General features: G+C 56.3%; 1 protein-coding gene across 1 annotated transcript in view; it reads left to right on the top strand.

Annotated features, from left to right (window-relative positions):
• Window positions 1-16,965, top strand: part of LOC119622814 (VPS10 domain-containing receptor SorCS2-like) — a 206,527-nt gene that overhangs the window by 115,081 nt on the left and 74,481 nt on the right. The window contains 2 exon segments of the mRNA XM_073004837.1: window positions 8,012-8,085; window positions 15,537-15,601. Of these exon segments, the coding sequence (XP_072860938.1) occupies window positions 8,012-8,085; window positions 15,537-15,601 (139 nt within the window).

Here is a 16,965-nt window from a genome sequence, read left to right as displayed (position 1 = left end):
GAGAGAGCGAAAAAGCAGATTTAGATCACAGTGCGTAGTTCAATAGAGCCAAAGCCCAGGGTGGGAGGAATCTGGGGAAGGGGCCCCCAATCCAAATGGCTGGGCTTGGGCAACCGTGGGAGTCGGGTTAGCTGGGGTTTAGATGGGCTGAGCAAGACAGACTCTCAACCTCTTTCTTTTTTTTTTTTTTTTTTTTTGAGACGGAGTCTCGCTTTGTCACCCAGACTGGAGTGCGGTGGCCGGATCTCAGCTCACTGCAAGCTCCGCCTCCCAGGTTTACGCCATTCTCCTGCCTCAGCCTCCTAAGTAGCTGGGACTACAGGCGCCCGCCACCTCGCCCGGCTAGTTTTTTGTATTTTTTAGTAGAGACGGGGTTTCACCATGTTAGCCAGGATGGTCTCGATCTCCTGACCTCGTGATCCACCCGTCTCAGCCTCCCAAAGTGCTGGGATTACAGGCTTGAGCCACCACGCCTGGCCTCAACCTCTTTCTTTAAGACAATTTAGCAGTCGTGGGTGCTTTCTCCAAGCGGGTGGCGGCAAAGGAGGGTGGCCTAAAAAAGTGAACTCCCAGGCTTGTTGAAGACAGAGATGATTTCACTCGTGGTACCCGGAACGCAAAGTATTGCCGGACAACCACACAGCCAGCCAGCCGCCTTTCTCATCGCTCACGGTCAGGGTCAGGGGCGCAGCCTTCATCCCTGAAGACGCCGTGGAGGCACCTTTGCCGGGACAGTTCCATGATGCAGGGCCCTGTCTGCTTTTCTCCAGCTGCGGGGAAGAGGGTGGGAGGGGACATTTGCTGCAATTGCACTTGCGACAATGGTGGGGTCTGTAGTTTTCAAGGCGAGCTCAGGAATTCATCCACTGTTGGTAAGAGAATAAAGGCTGTGTGAGGAAGATCCAGTTCTGATGTGGACGAGGACAGGGGGTCGCCAGCCACCCAGGGTTTGCTATGTTTCACACCTGCATTCTCCTGGCCGTGGTTCCTTGGGCAACATCCTGGCCAGTCTTACAGTGGGCTCAGCCCTCGGCTGGCTCTTCTGATCTGCTCATCCGCGGGGACCCTGCCATGGGCAGCCTGCATGAGCGCTCCGGGTGTGTTCATCTCGGCTCTGAAGCGTGAACCGTGGCAAAGCCTTGCTGCTACAGGACCGGCTAATTGGCAGCTTGAGCATTTGAGCTTCACTGCGGTAGCTTGCATAGTGTCTCATCGCCAAAGTTTCTGAGATGGGAGACTGGGGGAGGCAGGAGCAGCCGAGGTGGGGTGGGGAAGTGGGGTGGCCTGAGATGGGATGGGTTCCGGCCCCTGAGGGCTCTGCTTACGGTGGGGCAGGTGGGGTGGTGGGCACTTCTGGGATTATGGTTGGAGGACCTGGTGGATGGTGGGAAGGAGGGAGGCCATTTATTGAGACCAAAGAGGAGGAGGAGGAAGACATGGAGGCTGGGAGAGCAGGGCTGGTTGAGACAGGAGCCAGTTCCTGCTGGGCCCTGCTAAGCTGGGGGTGGTGCAGGCAGGAAGTGACGTGGAGAGGGTGTCAAGGAATCAGGGGTCATCAGGGCAGAAATGGGGCCTGAGTCACTTCCTGGCAGGAGAGGATCCTGGAAGGGGGATGTGTTGCATGAGCCTCAAAGTGGGCCTAATGCCGCCCCCAGGCAGCAGTGACCTCGGAACTGAGACCCGGCCTTCCTCTGCCTGGGAGTATTTGTAGAGGCCCTCCTAGGTTTCAGGAGCTGGGGCAACCGCTGGGAACAAAACAGACCAGCCCGTGCCCTCGCGGGGTCTCCTTCCTAGATGAAGACGGGGGCGCAGAGCAGGTGATGAGGGACGGGTTAGAAACTGCTGAGTCTACTGAGGGCAGGCGGGGAGTGAGGGGGCTGCCAAGGGGCTTGGCCTCTGCATGGTGGGAGAGCCCAGAATGTGAGCTTGGGCCTGCCATGGTGGAGGAAGAGAGGCTAGAAACCAGGGACAGGCACCAGGGCAGCCCTGGGGAGCAATGGGAGTGGACTAGGAGACACAGGATGTCCTGGATCTGAGGAGCTGGAGGCCAGAGAACCAGGGTTCTGAGCATAGCACGAGGGGACACGCCTGGGGATCCCTCCCCGAGTCCCACTTGGCGCTGGCGCTGGCACCAGGACATGAGGGTGCGGTAGACAAAGGCACTGCAGCCCCGTCCTCTCTGGCACCTGGGCCCTAGGCACAAACTCTGACTTCACAGACAGAGCTCTAACCCTGGCTTTGCAATAGAAGGAGCAGGGCCTCTGAGCCAGTGGCCTTAGCAATGCCTGATCCAGAGAGTGACTTTAAACTGTGTCTTGAACACTGACTGGGGATGAGGAAGGGCATTCCAGGCAGAGGGCACAGCAGGTGCAGATGCTCAGAGGACCCTGTGCACACATTAGCGCCACAAGTGTGAGTGAGCCCTGAACTGAGTGTGCCTGGGGTGGGGGCATGCAGGGAGTGAGCAGGATGGCAGCCAGAGGGGAGTCCGACGGCCTCAGGAGAGCTGTGTGATCACGTGAGGGCGTGGGCTTTTTTGGAGGCCACGCCTCTCCTGGAAGGTCTGCGTGGAGAGTGGCAGGACCAGGTGTACTCTGCAGCTGCAGGACCGAGGGCTGGGAGCAGGGGTCCCTGGAGACAGTGTGGCCCAGCGGGGCCATGGCCCTGGGTGGAGAGGGGTGCAGCGTGCAGGGTACACAACTGCATCTGAAGCATGGTGACTTATTAGACATGGCAGCAGGAAGGCGAGGACAGGAACCCAGAGAGGAAAAGGCCCTGGGCACTGGGCTTGGAGGCTGGGTCAGGAGCAGAGGGTGATTAGGCCCAGGTGGGCTTCCAGGAGGAGGGGGCACACCTGCCTGTGCTGAGAGGCAGGGCTACACAGGGTTGGGCTTGATCACCCGTTTCCCTTCTGAGATTCTGCACATCCTTCTTTGATGAACAGCAGTGGCAGCAGCGGTGTCTGCAGCAGCAGTGACATCTGTGATGTCATTTGTTCCTCATAATACAGCATCCATGACAAGGACACGTGGAAACAGAAAAGGAGCACGCGGCACAGAAGAAGTCAGTCATGCCGGCATCTGATCCAGCAGATGTGGCCGCTATTAGTGTGAATGTTGTGCCCGTTATGCAGATGGAGAATCTGGGTGGAGCGGTTGACTTGAGCCTTCCTTCCTTCCTTCCTGGGCCAGTGATGGAAATTGCTGTGCTCAAACGATTCATTCTAGACGACCCTGATCACAGAAGGAATAAAGAGAAGTGCGTTCAAACCACGGATAATTCAAGTGCAGGTCTGACAGGGGTGACCCTGGGCGAATCACTCAATTGCTGCAAGCCTCCATCTTCCGCCTGCACGAGGTATTTTTAGAAGCATCTACTTCCTAGCCATGTTGTAGGGGCGCCTCAAGAGGCAAAGGGCTCGGCTGGTGCTCGCACGTGGAGCGGATCCTGCTATTACGGGTGTTATCAGGCAGTGATCACGACAGAACGTGCTGTGTGCGTGGCAAGTGCAACCACTTTGCCGCGTGCCTGGATGATCCCACAACATCCCTCAAAGCAGGAGGCCGATTCCCGTTTTAAGAAGTGGTGAAACTGAGGCTTGGAACAGCGTTGGAACGCACGCAAGGTCTCCCGCTGTGTACGGTGGGTGCTAGTGGAGCCAAGCCTGCTGGAGCCCAAGAACCCTAGACTCACAGACTCTCCCCTTTGAAACGCTACAGCTGGGGCATCATTTTATAGATGGGAAACTGAGGCAAGGAACTGACTCAGCGGCCATGACACAGAGGCAGATGCCAGCTCCGCAGACCCGGGTCTCCGCTTCCCTGTCCAGCCCTCTCTCCCCTCCCAGCCCAGCCCAGCCCGCCTCTTCCATCAGCCACAGCTGTGCAGCGGCCAGCGCCCTCTCCTGGCCCACGCCTGAATCTGCAACAAAACACGGTGGGCTCTGAGCTTTGCTTCAATAACAAGGATTTCAGCGTAAGATGCTACTGGCGTGCAAAGGATCCCCTAAACCCCACGTGGTCCATCCTCCCCTGATAAATGCAATGTGGGCCCTATTGCACCAATACAGCCCCTACCCCCAGAGGGGAAGCTGGCAAAAACATAACGCAAATCAAAGATGAACTGGGGACATCAGTTATAGAATCGCTGGCCCAGCCCCAATGTCTGTGATCACTCATCACCTGGGAGTTAGGGATGAAATGTATTGAAATGCAAATGAACACTGAGCCGGAGTCTGAGGAGAGGCAAGGGAAAAGGAACAGAGTCTCCTGTTGTCCGGGACGGGGAAAGGCAAACGCATGTTGTGGATGGACTGTGTGTCAGACACGGGCTGGACTCTTCCAAAGCATGTGATCCAGTTGAATCATCCCGACCTTCTGAGTGAGGATGAGGATTGTCAGCCAGTTTAAGCCTGCCCAGGTAGCTGGTTCCAGGTGAGGACGGGAGCCCAGGCTTCCTGGCATTGCTGTTAGGAGATTGTCCTGGCCACTCTGGAGAGAGAAGAGGAGGTCAGACTGGCTCCAGGAGGCCCCTCTGCCATCCTGTTCATCTCCTCCGGAGTGAGCAGAGGCCTTTCCCAGTTGCTGTGCCAGGCCCCTGTTGACTCCAGCAGGGATGGCACTGTGCCCAAGAGGCCACAGAAGGGATCCAGAAACAGCGAATGAGACACAGGGTTTATTGGAGGAAGTTACATGCAGGGACAGTCTGGTGGCAGTGGGCTGGACAGGAGAGCTGCTCTCATTTGTAAGAAGCCTGCAGTTTATGTAGCTTTTTCCCTCCGCACCCTCCCGCTAGCAACCCAACCCAGAACAGAGGAACTCGACCCCCGCAGGGCCTGCATTCCAAGGGATGGGCCGGGGCCTGTTCCTCATGGGTGAGGGCTGAGTCTTGGGGTTGGCCACTCCCGGATTCCTTAGCTGGGAACTCGGAAGGCACATTCTTCTTAGGCGGTGGGATCACTCTCAGGGCGTGCTTCGGTGATGGCTGTCATGTGCCTCTGCCATACACCAGGGAGGGAAGCTCTTGCCGCCTACTTAAAACCCTTCTCTAATTCCCCAACCCTAAGGGATGAAGTCAGAGCTCTGTCCCCTCCCCCAGCATCAGCCCAGCCTGCTGGTGACACTGGCCTTGGCACCATGGGGGGCCGGCACCCTGAAGCCAGTCCCACTGTGTGCTCAGCACCTCCGGCTGCAGGGCCTATGTTCAGTTGATTCCTCCTCCTGGAATGGCCTCTGGCTTCCTGCGGCTGCCGAAACCCCCACAACCCTCAGATGCTGGCCTGATGCCAGACGGTGAGTCAGTGGGGGAAGAAACTAGGGGCCCATCCAGAACTTCCACCGGGGGAATTGAACACAGGAGGCACTGGAACGGCTGGAGCAGCACGCAAGGAGGGCAGGTCCACCAAGAGTGGCTGCACACACAGCAGCTGCCTCCCCAGGCTGCAGGGCCCAAGTGCCCAGGTGGCCCGGGCACAGTCACAGCTCCTGACCCCTGGGCCCCTGCCTGTCCTGCTGGACCCGTCCTGGCTCTCCTGTGTCAGATGACACATAGGACCCTGCCTCCTCTTGGCCTCCGGAGTGTGGCAGCTGCCTATGGCGCCCATCATGGTCATGGGCAGCTACACACCCAGCACCACCGCCTCGGAGAGCACCCCTGCTCGCTGAGCTCCAGGGGAGGGAGAAAAGGAAGATCCTTTCCCACCCATCTCAAGGTTCATGGCTAAGGCCTCCATTGCAAAAGACAGGAGCCAGACAGAAGCACAACACATTCATGTAATTTACGTCTCCTGTGACATGGGAGTGTTCGAAATGAAGACCCAAAGAGACAGGAAGTTCGTGCTTTATGCTTATGTTTGATGGACAGGGGCTGGTCCTGGAGAAGTGCAATGGGAGGGAAAGGGGTATGATCAGATGAGGGGCAGCAGGGAAGGGAGTGGGGCTTAGCAAAGCTGTACGTCTAGCATCTTCTCAGCATCCTGGTGCGGCATTCCTTCCCTGGGCCTCGAGCAGGACACCTGTCACGTGAGGGTCTTCTGGGAGAGGGTGGGAGAAGGTCGGGGGATGCCCTTCCTTGGTTTAGGGGCTGTTTCAGGGAAGAAAGGGGAGGGAACGGAGAATAGGCTTCCTGCTTCTGCTGTTTTCTCAGTTTCCAAGATGCCACATTTGGGGTAGCATTTCCAGCACCCATAGCCAGTTTCTCCTATGGAGAATGGAGCTATGAAGTCCCACCCCCCTGGCATGGTGGGGCTTGGTGTGGCCAAGAGGAGCGCCCTGATAGAGATGTCCTCGCCACCCCACACGCCGCTATGCCGGAGAGCTGGCTTCCCTCCTGCCAGAGCAGATCTCGGCTCCCTCCAGGACTGTCTCTTCCATGAAGGAGGGGGAGGCCCTTTCCCAAGGGCCGTCATGGAAAGGGGAGAAGCTCTGGGCCTTGCCCGTGGCCCTGGCAACTTCACCTGGCATTTCCAAAACTCATAGCTTGATCAAGGTCCTGTCTCCACCTGAGATCCCCAGACCAGAGCCCTGGCTGTGAACCCGAGGACCAGCTGGCCCCTTCCCTTCTCCCCAGGCCTGGGGCACTGACCCGAGGACCCCCTGACTCCATTCACTCCTCCCAGGCCTGGGACACTGACCCGAGGACGCCCCTGTCCCTGCTCACTCCTCCCAGGTCTAGGAGTAGGCTCCCTGAGTATCCCTGGCCCTGTCCACTCCTCCCAGGTCTAGGGCACAGACCTGAGTACCCCTGGCCCCATTCACTCCTCCCAGGTTCCAGGGCACAGATCCAAGGACCTTCTCACCCTCTTTGCTCTGCTCACCCTCAGAGGACCTGTCAAGCTGCCTGCACAGGCCTCTCTCAAGCCCTGTCCTCCTCTCCATCCTCCCGCTGCCCCCAGCTAGGCCCAGGCCTGGCCTCCTCAGGGCTCCCTGCCTCCACCCACGGCCTCTGGTGTGGGCTCTCTGAAACACTGTCTGGCCACGGAGCCCCTGAGCGCCTCATCTTATACAGCCTTGGCCGGTGGTTTTGGGCAGGGCCAGCTGTGTCATTTGCGGGGTACAGTGTAAAGTGAAAAATGTTGACTATCAGGTAAAGTGCTTTTCCTTTCTTCTGTGCTCTCTTTCTGGGCCTGTCACCATATTCTTTATGAGCCATTTAACATGGTGCTCCCCGGCTCACAGGGACACCCTCCCAGGCCCCCAGGGCTGGCCTCAAGGCAGTGCTCAGGGCGCCCACCCCTGCCCCTTCCTGGGCCTAGGCCTGGCCCTGGCACTCACCACCGTGGTGATCACTGTGTGGAGATAGGACCATGGGCACAGGCGGCTGAGAACCCATCCCGAGGGCACAGGGCTGGAGAGGAAGCCCAGGCCATCAGCGCTACACACGCTCTGTTGCCCCCTCAGCCTTCACTTCCAAAGCTCCAATTAAAGACACAATTATTAAGAAGTTCAAGTTGGTGGCTGCAGAGAATTAAGCCCCAGGTGTGGGGCCCTTCTGAGCAAGGTCCCTGGGCTGTGGCACTGGCCACACGCTGTGAGGCCGGCCCTGGTGTCAGGCCCCAGCCCACCTGCACCTGCACTGATCCCTGCAGCGGATGCCACGCCCCTGCCCGGGGCCACTGCTGTGTCCTGTTCTGCCGTCCGTTCACTGCTCCATCCCTGGCCACACGTGGCTCCTTTCTCCCAAACGCCCTTCCTCGTATCCTCACACAGGATTATAAAGCCCCTCCCAGCTTCGAGGCTCAGACGCACCTCCTCCGTGAGACCCCTCTGGATTTCATCCTGGGGAGCCTCATCTCCCGGCTCCTGCCCGCTGGACTGGGGACAGGAATGGTTCCTCCTGGAGGCAGTGGGGTTTGGTCTGCACCCCAACATGAGCACAGTGCCTCCACGTGTCCGCTGGACAAGGCTGACTTCTCCTGGGGGATGCACTGTGTCAGGGACATCTCCATCTCTCAAAAGCAGCTTATTCCTGATGTCCTGACCAAGTTTTTGTTTCTCCTTTTTCTGCCCTAAAGCTCTACGTGTCATCTGACTTGGGGAAAAAGTAGACACTTCTGAAAGAGCGAGTGACCAAAGACCACGTGTTCTGGTGAGAGCACTGCCCCACCCCGAACCTGTGGGGCCCGTAGCTCCGGTGAGAGCACTGCCCCGCCCTGAACCCATGTGGCCTGCAGCTCCCATGAGAGCACTGCCCCCAAATCCTTGGGAGCCCCACAGGGGCCCGCAGCTCCCTTTCCTCCTCTGGACCCTCCCCAGCCCGGGACTGGGTCCCCGCCGTCCACTGCCTCTTTCTGCAGCCCCATACCCTCCTCCTCCCAGGGAACCCCCCTAGTCGTTCTTCCTGCTCTGCAGTGGGTGGTATCAGAAGTGGTAGAGTCCAGGGGTTGGTGTCCCTCAGGCCACGTTTTTACTCACGAACCAGCTATGTGGCCCTGTGCCACTGCTGTTCCCTCCCCGAGCCTCACAGCCTCCCCAGTGGAGAGAGGTGCTGACGTACACATGTTCCCGGCCCACCGCTCTGTGCTCCCCACCCAACCCCAGGCCCCAACTCAGCCCCTGACTAACAGACCCTGTGGGTGCAGACCCGGCCTGCCTCGGCTCTGCTCTCCTGTTTATCCACGCCTGGGCTCCCCTCCCATTGCTGAACCTGTCACCCTTCCTGGAGCCTGCTGGGTGCCAATGAGCAGGATAAGTTTGGGGTCGTACCCCAGACAAGCCCCCACCCCGGGGAGCCAGACCAGAGAAAGGAGACTCCCATCCCAGGCAAAGGGCCACTGGGGCCTCTGAGTTCAGACGGTGGGTACTGGCCTCTTGAGTGCATCCTCAGGGGAGCCTCTCAGTGTGCCACCTGGGCAGCACCCCAGCCTCACTGCACGGGGGGCACTCGGCTTTCCTTAAGAAACGTCTGTGGGATGTGTCCTTGAGGGCTGTGGAAGAGGAGGGCTTGCCCGAGGTCGCAGGCGGCAGCACGGGGCCAGGAGCCAGTGCAGCTGCTCAGAGCTCAAGCTTGCGCCTCTTCTGCTGGGGCCACGTCCCATCCTTCTGGTCACACTGCCTTTCCAGACGCACACTGCTCCTTCATGTGCTGATTCTACAGCATCCCTCTTTCTTGTGTGTGTACACACACACACACACACGCAGTGCTAGCCTTTCTCTTATCCCACGTGTGGAACAGACCATTGCACAGGCTCCTGCGCAGGCCACAGCCCGGTCTCTCCAACAGAAAAACACATGGAAAGGGCTTCCTACCCGTCCCGAGGGCACAGGGCTGGAGAGGGAACCCGGGCTATCAGCCCTGTATATGCTCTCTTGCCCCTCCACCTTCCCTTCCAAAGCTCCAATTAAAGACAAAATTATTAAGAAGTTCAAGTTGCTGGCTGCAGAGTGGGCAAGGGCCGTTTGTAATGTCACACAGACCGTGGCAGGAGACTGGCGTCCTGGGCACCCCACAGGCTGAAAGAAGGCTTTTTGCTCTGGAATGCAGACTGCTGGTGTATACACCATTGGCTCATGGGGAGAGGCGACGGCTGTCTGTCTGCGGGCTCCCTACAGGAGGGCCCGGTTCTTCCCTTGGAAACCAGAGCACCGCCATCCATCACTGGCCTTGTCATTGCTGTCAACCGTCAGGAGCCAGAGCTGCCCTGTGGTGGGACACCTGGGCCTAAGCACTCACAGAGGTGGGGAGCAGAGCCAGGAGGGGGGACTTCGGAGCCGAGTCGCTCTGGGGAATTGGCAGAGCTCTGTTCACTCCCAGGCCAGGCCAGGTTCATGGACAGCTCTCCAGCCAGAGAAAGTCACCGACCCACAGCGCCCAGAGGGAAACTGGCGATAATTCAAACGTGTTATTATCTCAGCAAATCCAATTGTTTCCTCCCCCAAGTTTCCCTGCTGTTATTCGAGGGAATCCCAGCAGACACTGGCCGCTATGGCCCCGGGATCTCTCTTGGAGCGTGGTGACAGTGGTGGGGATGCCCCCCTCCCCTTGTAAACGGTGAATAATGCTGTTTTGGACAGCATTTGCAAGGAGCTCTTTGTCCTTGAACTGACAGCGGGAACTGCCAAAGCCCCGTGTTCTGTCTGAGCTCAGCCTCATTAACGTTTTGCGAGGCTATACAGCAAGCTCATTAGAGGGGCCTGCAAGTGGGAGGGAGCAGCTCCAGGTGCCCTGATACCTGCTGCCTTCTGAGTTGGGCCTCGGGCGCCTGCCCCCCCCCTCCCCGCCCACCCAAACCACCCTCAATCTCTCCACGCCCCAGAACAGAATCATAACAGCAGCTGTCCTGCAGCCACCCTGCTTTGAATACTGAGTGTCCCCTGGGCAGCGCATGGAGGCTCTGAACGCTCCGTTCCACGGCATCCCCACAGCAGCCCGTGAGGGTCCCCCTCATGTCACAGGGAAGAACTGAGGCTCGGGCACGCATCTAGGTCTCATGTCACAGTGGGGAAGTGAGGCTCGGATAGGCTCGGGCCCACATTCTAGGTCCTGCTGCCCCCAAGCTGCAGCCCTGAGCCTCAGTCCACCTCTGGCTGTGGCCTGTGGCCCTTACCCACTCTACTGGGTGGTCTGGCCGCCTGAGTTTCACCGGGTGTTCCTGCATCTGCCTCCTTGCTCAGCCCCACACTCACCCAGGGGAAGCCTCAGCTTCCCTCTCTGTTAGCTCCAGGGCCTGGTGCAGGGCACGAGGTGGCAGGGCCTCTGTCCATAGAAGGAAGAGGTGGAGGTCTCCCCACTACAGCCGTGGTTATCACACCTTTCAGGGCTTAATAGAACTATTTGCACTGGAACTGCCCTCAGCACAAATGGGGTGAAAGTCAGTTCCCACCTCCCCCAGACACTCACTCTCTGAGGACTGCCTGCCCCAGGCCATCTCACAGGCCTGCCGTTTCTAAGCAGTGGAGACCTTGACAAGCAAGAAGGCCTGTGTGTCAGGCTCGCCATTTCCTGCGGGGAGTGGGGCTCTATCTGAGATGTTGTAAGTGCAGAGTCTAAGAGAGTCTTCAAAACCCATGACTGAAGGGCCTGGAGCAGGGACCAGGCCTCAGGCCACCTGTACACCAGGGTCTAGCCCAGGGCCTTCACCAGTACACTGAGAAATGGCTGTGGGAAGTGCTCAGAGCAAAGACTAAAGGAACAAACATGGTAAATGAATGAATGTATAGGGTGAGTGACTGAGGAAATGAATGAGTAAATGACTGAGTGAGTGATGAGTTAGTGAGGTAATGAATGAATGAATGAGTGAATAAGTAACAACTGAGTGAGTAAATGAATGAGTAAATAACTGAGTGTGAGTGAGGGAATGAATGAGTGACTGAGTGAGTGATGAGTTAGTGAAGTAATAAATGAGTGAGTGAATAAATGAGTGAGTAGGTGAGAGAATGAATGAATGAGTGAATGAGTAAATAAATGAGTAAATAGCTGAGTGTGTGACTGAGAGAATGAAAGAGTGAATGAATAAGTGAGTGACTGAATGAGTGAGTGAATGAATGAGTGAGTGAATGAGTGGGTGGGTGCATGAGTGAGTCACTGAATGAGTGAGTGAGTGAATGAGTGAGTGAGTAATTAGTGAATGAGTGACTGAGTGAGTCTGATTGAGTGAATGAGTGAGTGGCTGAGTGAGTGAGTCTGTGACTGGGTGAGTGAATGAGTGACTGGGTGAGTGAGTGAGTCTGTGACTGGGTGAGTGAATGAGTGACTGGGTGAGTGAATGAGTGACTGAGTGAGTGAGTCTGTGACTGAGTGAGTGGCTGAGTGAATGAGTGAGTGACTCAGTGAGTGACTGAGTGAGTGGGTGAGTGAATGAGTGAGTGAGTGAGTGGGTGAGTGACTGAGTGAGTGAATGAGTGAGTGGGTGAGTGAGTGCGTCTGCGACTGAGTAGTTAAATGAATGAGTGAGTCTGTGACTGAGTAAGTGAATGTGACTGAGTGAATGAGTGAGTGAGTGAGTGAATGAGTGAGTGACTGAGTGAGTCTGTGATTGAGTGACTGAGTGAGTGACTGACTGAGTGAATGAGTGAGCGGGTGAGCGAGTGAGTCTATGATTGAGTGAGTGAGTGAATGACTGAGTGAATGAGTGAGTGGGTGAGTGAATGAGTCTGTGACTGAGTGAGTGAATGAGTGAGTCTGTGATTGAGCAAATGAGTGAGTGAGTGAGTGAATGAGTGAATGAGTGAGTGAATGTGAGTGGGTGAGTGAGTGAGTCTGTGACTGGTTAAATGAATGAGTCTGTGACTGAGTAAGTGAATGAGTGACTGAGTGAGTGAATGAGTGAGTGAGTGAATGAGTGAGTCTGTGATTGAGTGAGTAAGTGAATGAGTGAGTGAGTGGGTGACTGAGCAAGTCTGTGATTGAGTGACTGAGTGAGTGACTGAGTGAATGAGTGAGTGGGTGAGTGGGTGAGTGAGTGAGTCTATGATTGGGTGAGTGAATGATTGAATGAGTGAGCGGGTGAGTGAGTGAGTCTGTGATTGGGTGAGTGGGCGAGTGAATGAGTGAGGGCAGAGGGAGCCTGTGCCCCAGGTGTCATTGTCCTGCTTCACAGATGATGGATGATGAGGCTAAAATTCCATATTGCTGGTGGAGGGTCTGCTGCTAAAGGGAACAATGCCCGTCTGTATTCAGGAGACAGCAATGTCAGGCCTGAGACCTCCTTTCCAAGGAGCTTACAAACGGTCTATTCACAAAAGCCGAAATCAACACTCCGCCTTGAAAGGGAGATCTCTTTACCTAGGGTCAGAATGATTGATGCTGGTGCCCCTGTGTTTGAAATCTCAAGAGACTACGGGGGAGTCCTAGCTGGCTCCTGCCACATGGCACATCTGTGGGGTCCGTACCATTCAAACCCATTTATGGATGTCCCCTGTCCACCTGGGGCCACTTGGGTGGACCTGGTCCCTGGAGAAGGTGAAGCAAATGGGGATCCTGGTGCCAGGCAGGTTGGGAGGAAGTTTGGGAAGCAAATGGGGCCAAGTCTGGGTGGGAAACTGTCAGTGATGGGGAGAGGCCATGGGGGCACTGGGCACTCTGCCTGAGACATCTCCACGACTTGCAAGCCGGTTATGAGGGTGCTCCTGCCCCCAGCGCTGAGTGGCCACTGACACCAGGAAGTGACTTCCTCATCTTGAGGCTCAGTTTGCTCTTGGGCAAAGGGTCCATGAGAGGGACTGGTGTGGTAAATGGGTAAGCGACTTTAACAGTCATATTAGTTGGAATGTGTGTGATAACAACATAACCAGCCGCCAAATCCAGGAGATCCCAGGGAGTCTTGCTTCACAGAAGGCTAAAGCAGGTGGAAGTTTTTAGTGTGAAGAAAGTGGCAGGTAGATGACAGTTCAGTGGGCACGTGGAGATGGTGAAATCTGGGAGATGGGATGTGATGCTTGGTTTGAGAAACCCTGGACCATCTAGATCCTCACTAAAGTTCCTTTCATTTAAAAAAAAAAAAAAAAAAATTCTGCACTCCCCTCCTGGAAGCCAGGCATATGCTGGATGTGGCACCAAAATTGGACCCCATCCCTGCCTTCCCTGGAGGACCAGCCTGTGGAGCTGCGACCATGGGACATGTTTTCTGTCCCTTCTCAGGCCTCATTCCAGGTGCTTCATAGGCTTGGCCCCTCACAGAACCCCTGTGAGCCAGGTGGTGAATGGATGGCTGGATGTCCCTCAAAGGTAAGGCTTTCAGACTTGCCAACCCGGCCTTGTCCTGGCTCTTCAGCACTGAGAAGACAAGTACTGTATAAATTCAAGGCAGAATTGCTGCCAGAGTAATGACTGGAACAGCCAGGGGAGAGTGTCCAAGAGGGCAAGTGAGGCTCTCCACCTCCAACCAGTCCCATGCAGTGGACAGTCTGTGACAGCACAGGGGAGGGCCTTGGACAAAGGGGCCAGGGCAGGTGTAGACTCCAGCTGAGATTCTGGACTGAGGGTGGGGCAACTGTACTCCTCCTCCCCACCACTATCCCTTCACTGCATTATTTCATGCACAATGCTGTATAAAGCCAGGAAGCAACCTGTGTGATGAAAAGATGTTGCTTTGGGAGTGGTAGCACCGGGGTAGTGGCTCTTGCTCTGCTAGCTGTATGAGCTTTGATCTGTTTTCACCTGTCTGGGCCTTGGTTTCCTCATCTGTAAAATGGGTATAACCAAACCATTTGAGATGATTCAAGGTAAGTGAGATAAGGCAACTACGGCACTTAGGACATTCCCTGTACCTGAGCACCTGCCACTAAATGGAGCTATTAAATGAGTTCAAGTGACATGCTGTGTGCAGCACAGACTCAGGACCTGACTTTTGCCTCTAAAGACAGAAGCTTCCTCCCTCCCCTCCCACCCAGTTAAAGACTTCACCCAGCAGGGCAGTGAAGTGGGGAGAGGAGTCGGGCAGGGATGAGGTGTGGGTGGATTGAGGGTGGAGTGGGAGAACCACAGCCCCAGCCTGAGTATCCTGACCCAGGAGTTCACAGAGCAACCGCAGTGTCTCCTTTATCTCTGTCCCCAGGGCCTGCAGCAGGCCTTGTACACAGTAGGTTTGTCCCACCAGGCTCTTAGAGATGTCTATGGAACTCAGCCACTTGGCAAAACTCCCATGTTTCCATCACAGCTTCTCTGAAGCTGGGACCACCCCCAAAGGAGACAGAGTCCCATAACCGATGGGACATCTGGACTCGTGGCATTAGGAGAAGGCCTTAGTTGTGAGCAGGGTAGTGTGTGGGGTCTGAGGAGAGCATGTATTTTGGGATCAAGCAGACCTGAGCAGGAGCCTGGGACTGCCCTGGTCTGAGCCATGTTGCCTCAGGCAAGTCAGAGGCCCGTCCTGGCCCTAGTGGGGTCACCTATGAATGCAGATGAAGGCACCTGCCTCACAACGCATGGTCCAGGCCCGTGTGTGGGGACAGCCTGGTGCAAACTGTCGAGTGACGGGGTAGGGAGTGTGTTCCTCTCGCTGGAGCCTTTGCCCCCTCAAGAAAGGATTCAGGCCAGTCCCTGGAGGCAGCACTAGGGGAGAGCCGATGGCTGAGAGAGGAATCTTCCCAAGGGCACACTTGACCAGGTCATGGGAAGCAGGAGACGGAGCAACAGCTCAGGTGAGCCTGGCTTGAATCCCAGGTCAGCCCTTACCACTGTATGGCTCTAGGAGAGTCATTTTGCTTCTCTGAGCCACAATTTCCATATTTATGAAATTAGGATAGGATGGGAGTCCCAGGCCTACCTGCCTCCTGCAGTCATTTTAGATGATCAAAATAAAACAAAACAAACAAAAATGAAAAAGCAATGTGAAAATCTCTTATGAAAGAGAAAGCCTTTTACAAACACTTCCATGACAGGAAGAAACCCAACCCCCTCAACTCATGCAAGGAAGACACAGAGACTCCAAGCATCCCAAGAGCAGGTGGGGTCCCGGGGAGGTGACGCCCTCTGGACCCAAAGAGCAAGTGTGGCTTCAGAACCAGGGAGGCCACATGGCTGCATGGGGTGTGGGGAGCCGCTGGGGGGTGGGCACAGTGACTCCATTCCCGACCCCAGTCTCGGCTCTTCTTTTCCAGGGCTGTGTCTGGGGTGGACGCTGACCCTGACTTGGTCCACATGGAAGCCCAGGACCTCGGTGGAGGTAAGCCGGGCAGTGCACGGGCACCAGGTATCCCTGAGTCACCTCGCGCCCGACACAGCTCGGCAGCGCCTGTGTTCAGTCGCTCGTCCCCAGTGGCTGGCCCTACACAGCCGGCCTCACTGCGTCTCGATGTGGCATGATTTTAAATGTGCTTGTTTTCCAGCTGGGGATGAATGGAAGTCAAGGAGCTCCACTCCAGTGGAAAAGTCTATTAAGAGGGCAATTTGTTCTGGCTCCTGAGCATTGAGTGTTTCCCACTCACTCAGCCCCTGACCCCTGGCATGTGCGAAGTGTGGAGGTCGGGGGCAGGGGTGGGGGTACGGGCCTGCCCACCTGGACCCAGCCAACTTCCTGCCCAGGGCCGTGCATGCTGTGTGACAGGAGGGTGCTCTGAGGAGGGCAGAGCAGCTGAGTCCCCGCAGAGACATCCTCTGTGCAGGATCACCTGAGCCAGGATGTGTCACCATTAGAACAGAAATGCAGGCGTCAGTTCTCAGTCCTGCAACTGGCCAACCTCAGGGCCCAAGGCCAGTCACCCCAGTCTCCTGGCGTGTGAAATAAATTGTGATATGAAATAAGTGAATGCAGAGTTCTCAACACGGGGTCATCACGGCCAAGCTTTTGGGGGCAGGGTCAGCTGCTGGGTGTGGTCCCCATGGCTAAGCTTTCAGGGGCAGGGTCAGTTGCTAGGCATGGCCTTCACCCCTCCCCACCCCCACCCTGCCACACTCAGGCAGGCTGGGCCAGTACTATTACTGTTCTGTGTTGATAACCAGGGCAACACAGCTCAGAGGCAGTCCAGGTTTGCCTGGGGTCACAAGGTCCTGGCTGGTGCACCTCTCTCCACCCCTACTGGGAATGCTTCTTCCTTTTGGAATTTCTTACCTTTGACCTCACACACTCTGCCAGCCACCTCTGCTGGGCTCCATCATCCCAGCTCTGCACACTCTCCAGGGCCTGGAGCTCCTTGAGTACCAGTTGGGGCTACTGATCACCTGTGTCCCCAGTAAGGCTGCTGAATGAATAAGCCAGATGCCAGGGTTGCCTCTGAGTAGCCCACTGGGCAAAATGTTGCAAAATAACATGTGCTACAGAGAGAAAGACTCACTGCCGGCATCACACCACATTGTCAGGGTTAGCTGTCTGCCCTTTCCAGAGCTTCAGCTGGCCCTGGATCATAAGCACCCACTGTTCACAGCTCTTTTCAACTCCATGTTCACCAATTTCATCTAGGTGGCTCCTGCATGCCCATGTGGGAGTGTTTATACCACAGAAATTGGCAAGCACTATCATCAGGGCTACTATACCCAGCACACAACCCGTCAGCCTGAGAGGTGGCCCTAGTTTGTTGTGTTGGTTCTAGG

The sequence above is a fragment of the Chlorocebus sabaeus genome, chromosome 2 (assembly GCF_047675955.1).
Source record: "Chlorocebus sabaeus isolate Y175 chromosome 2, mChlSab1.0.hap1, whole genome shotgun sequence".
NCBI lineage: Eukaryota > Metazoa > Chordata > Mammalia > Primates > Cercopithecidae > Chlorocebus > Chlorocebus sabaeus.
The sequence above is the reverse complement of the archived record's forward strand: the minus strand, read 5'-3'. Positions and strand labels throughout refer to the sequence as shown.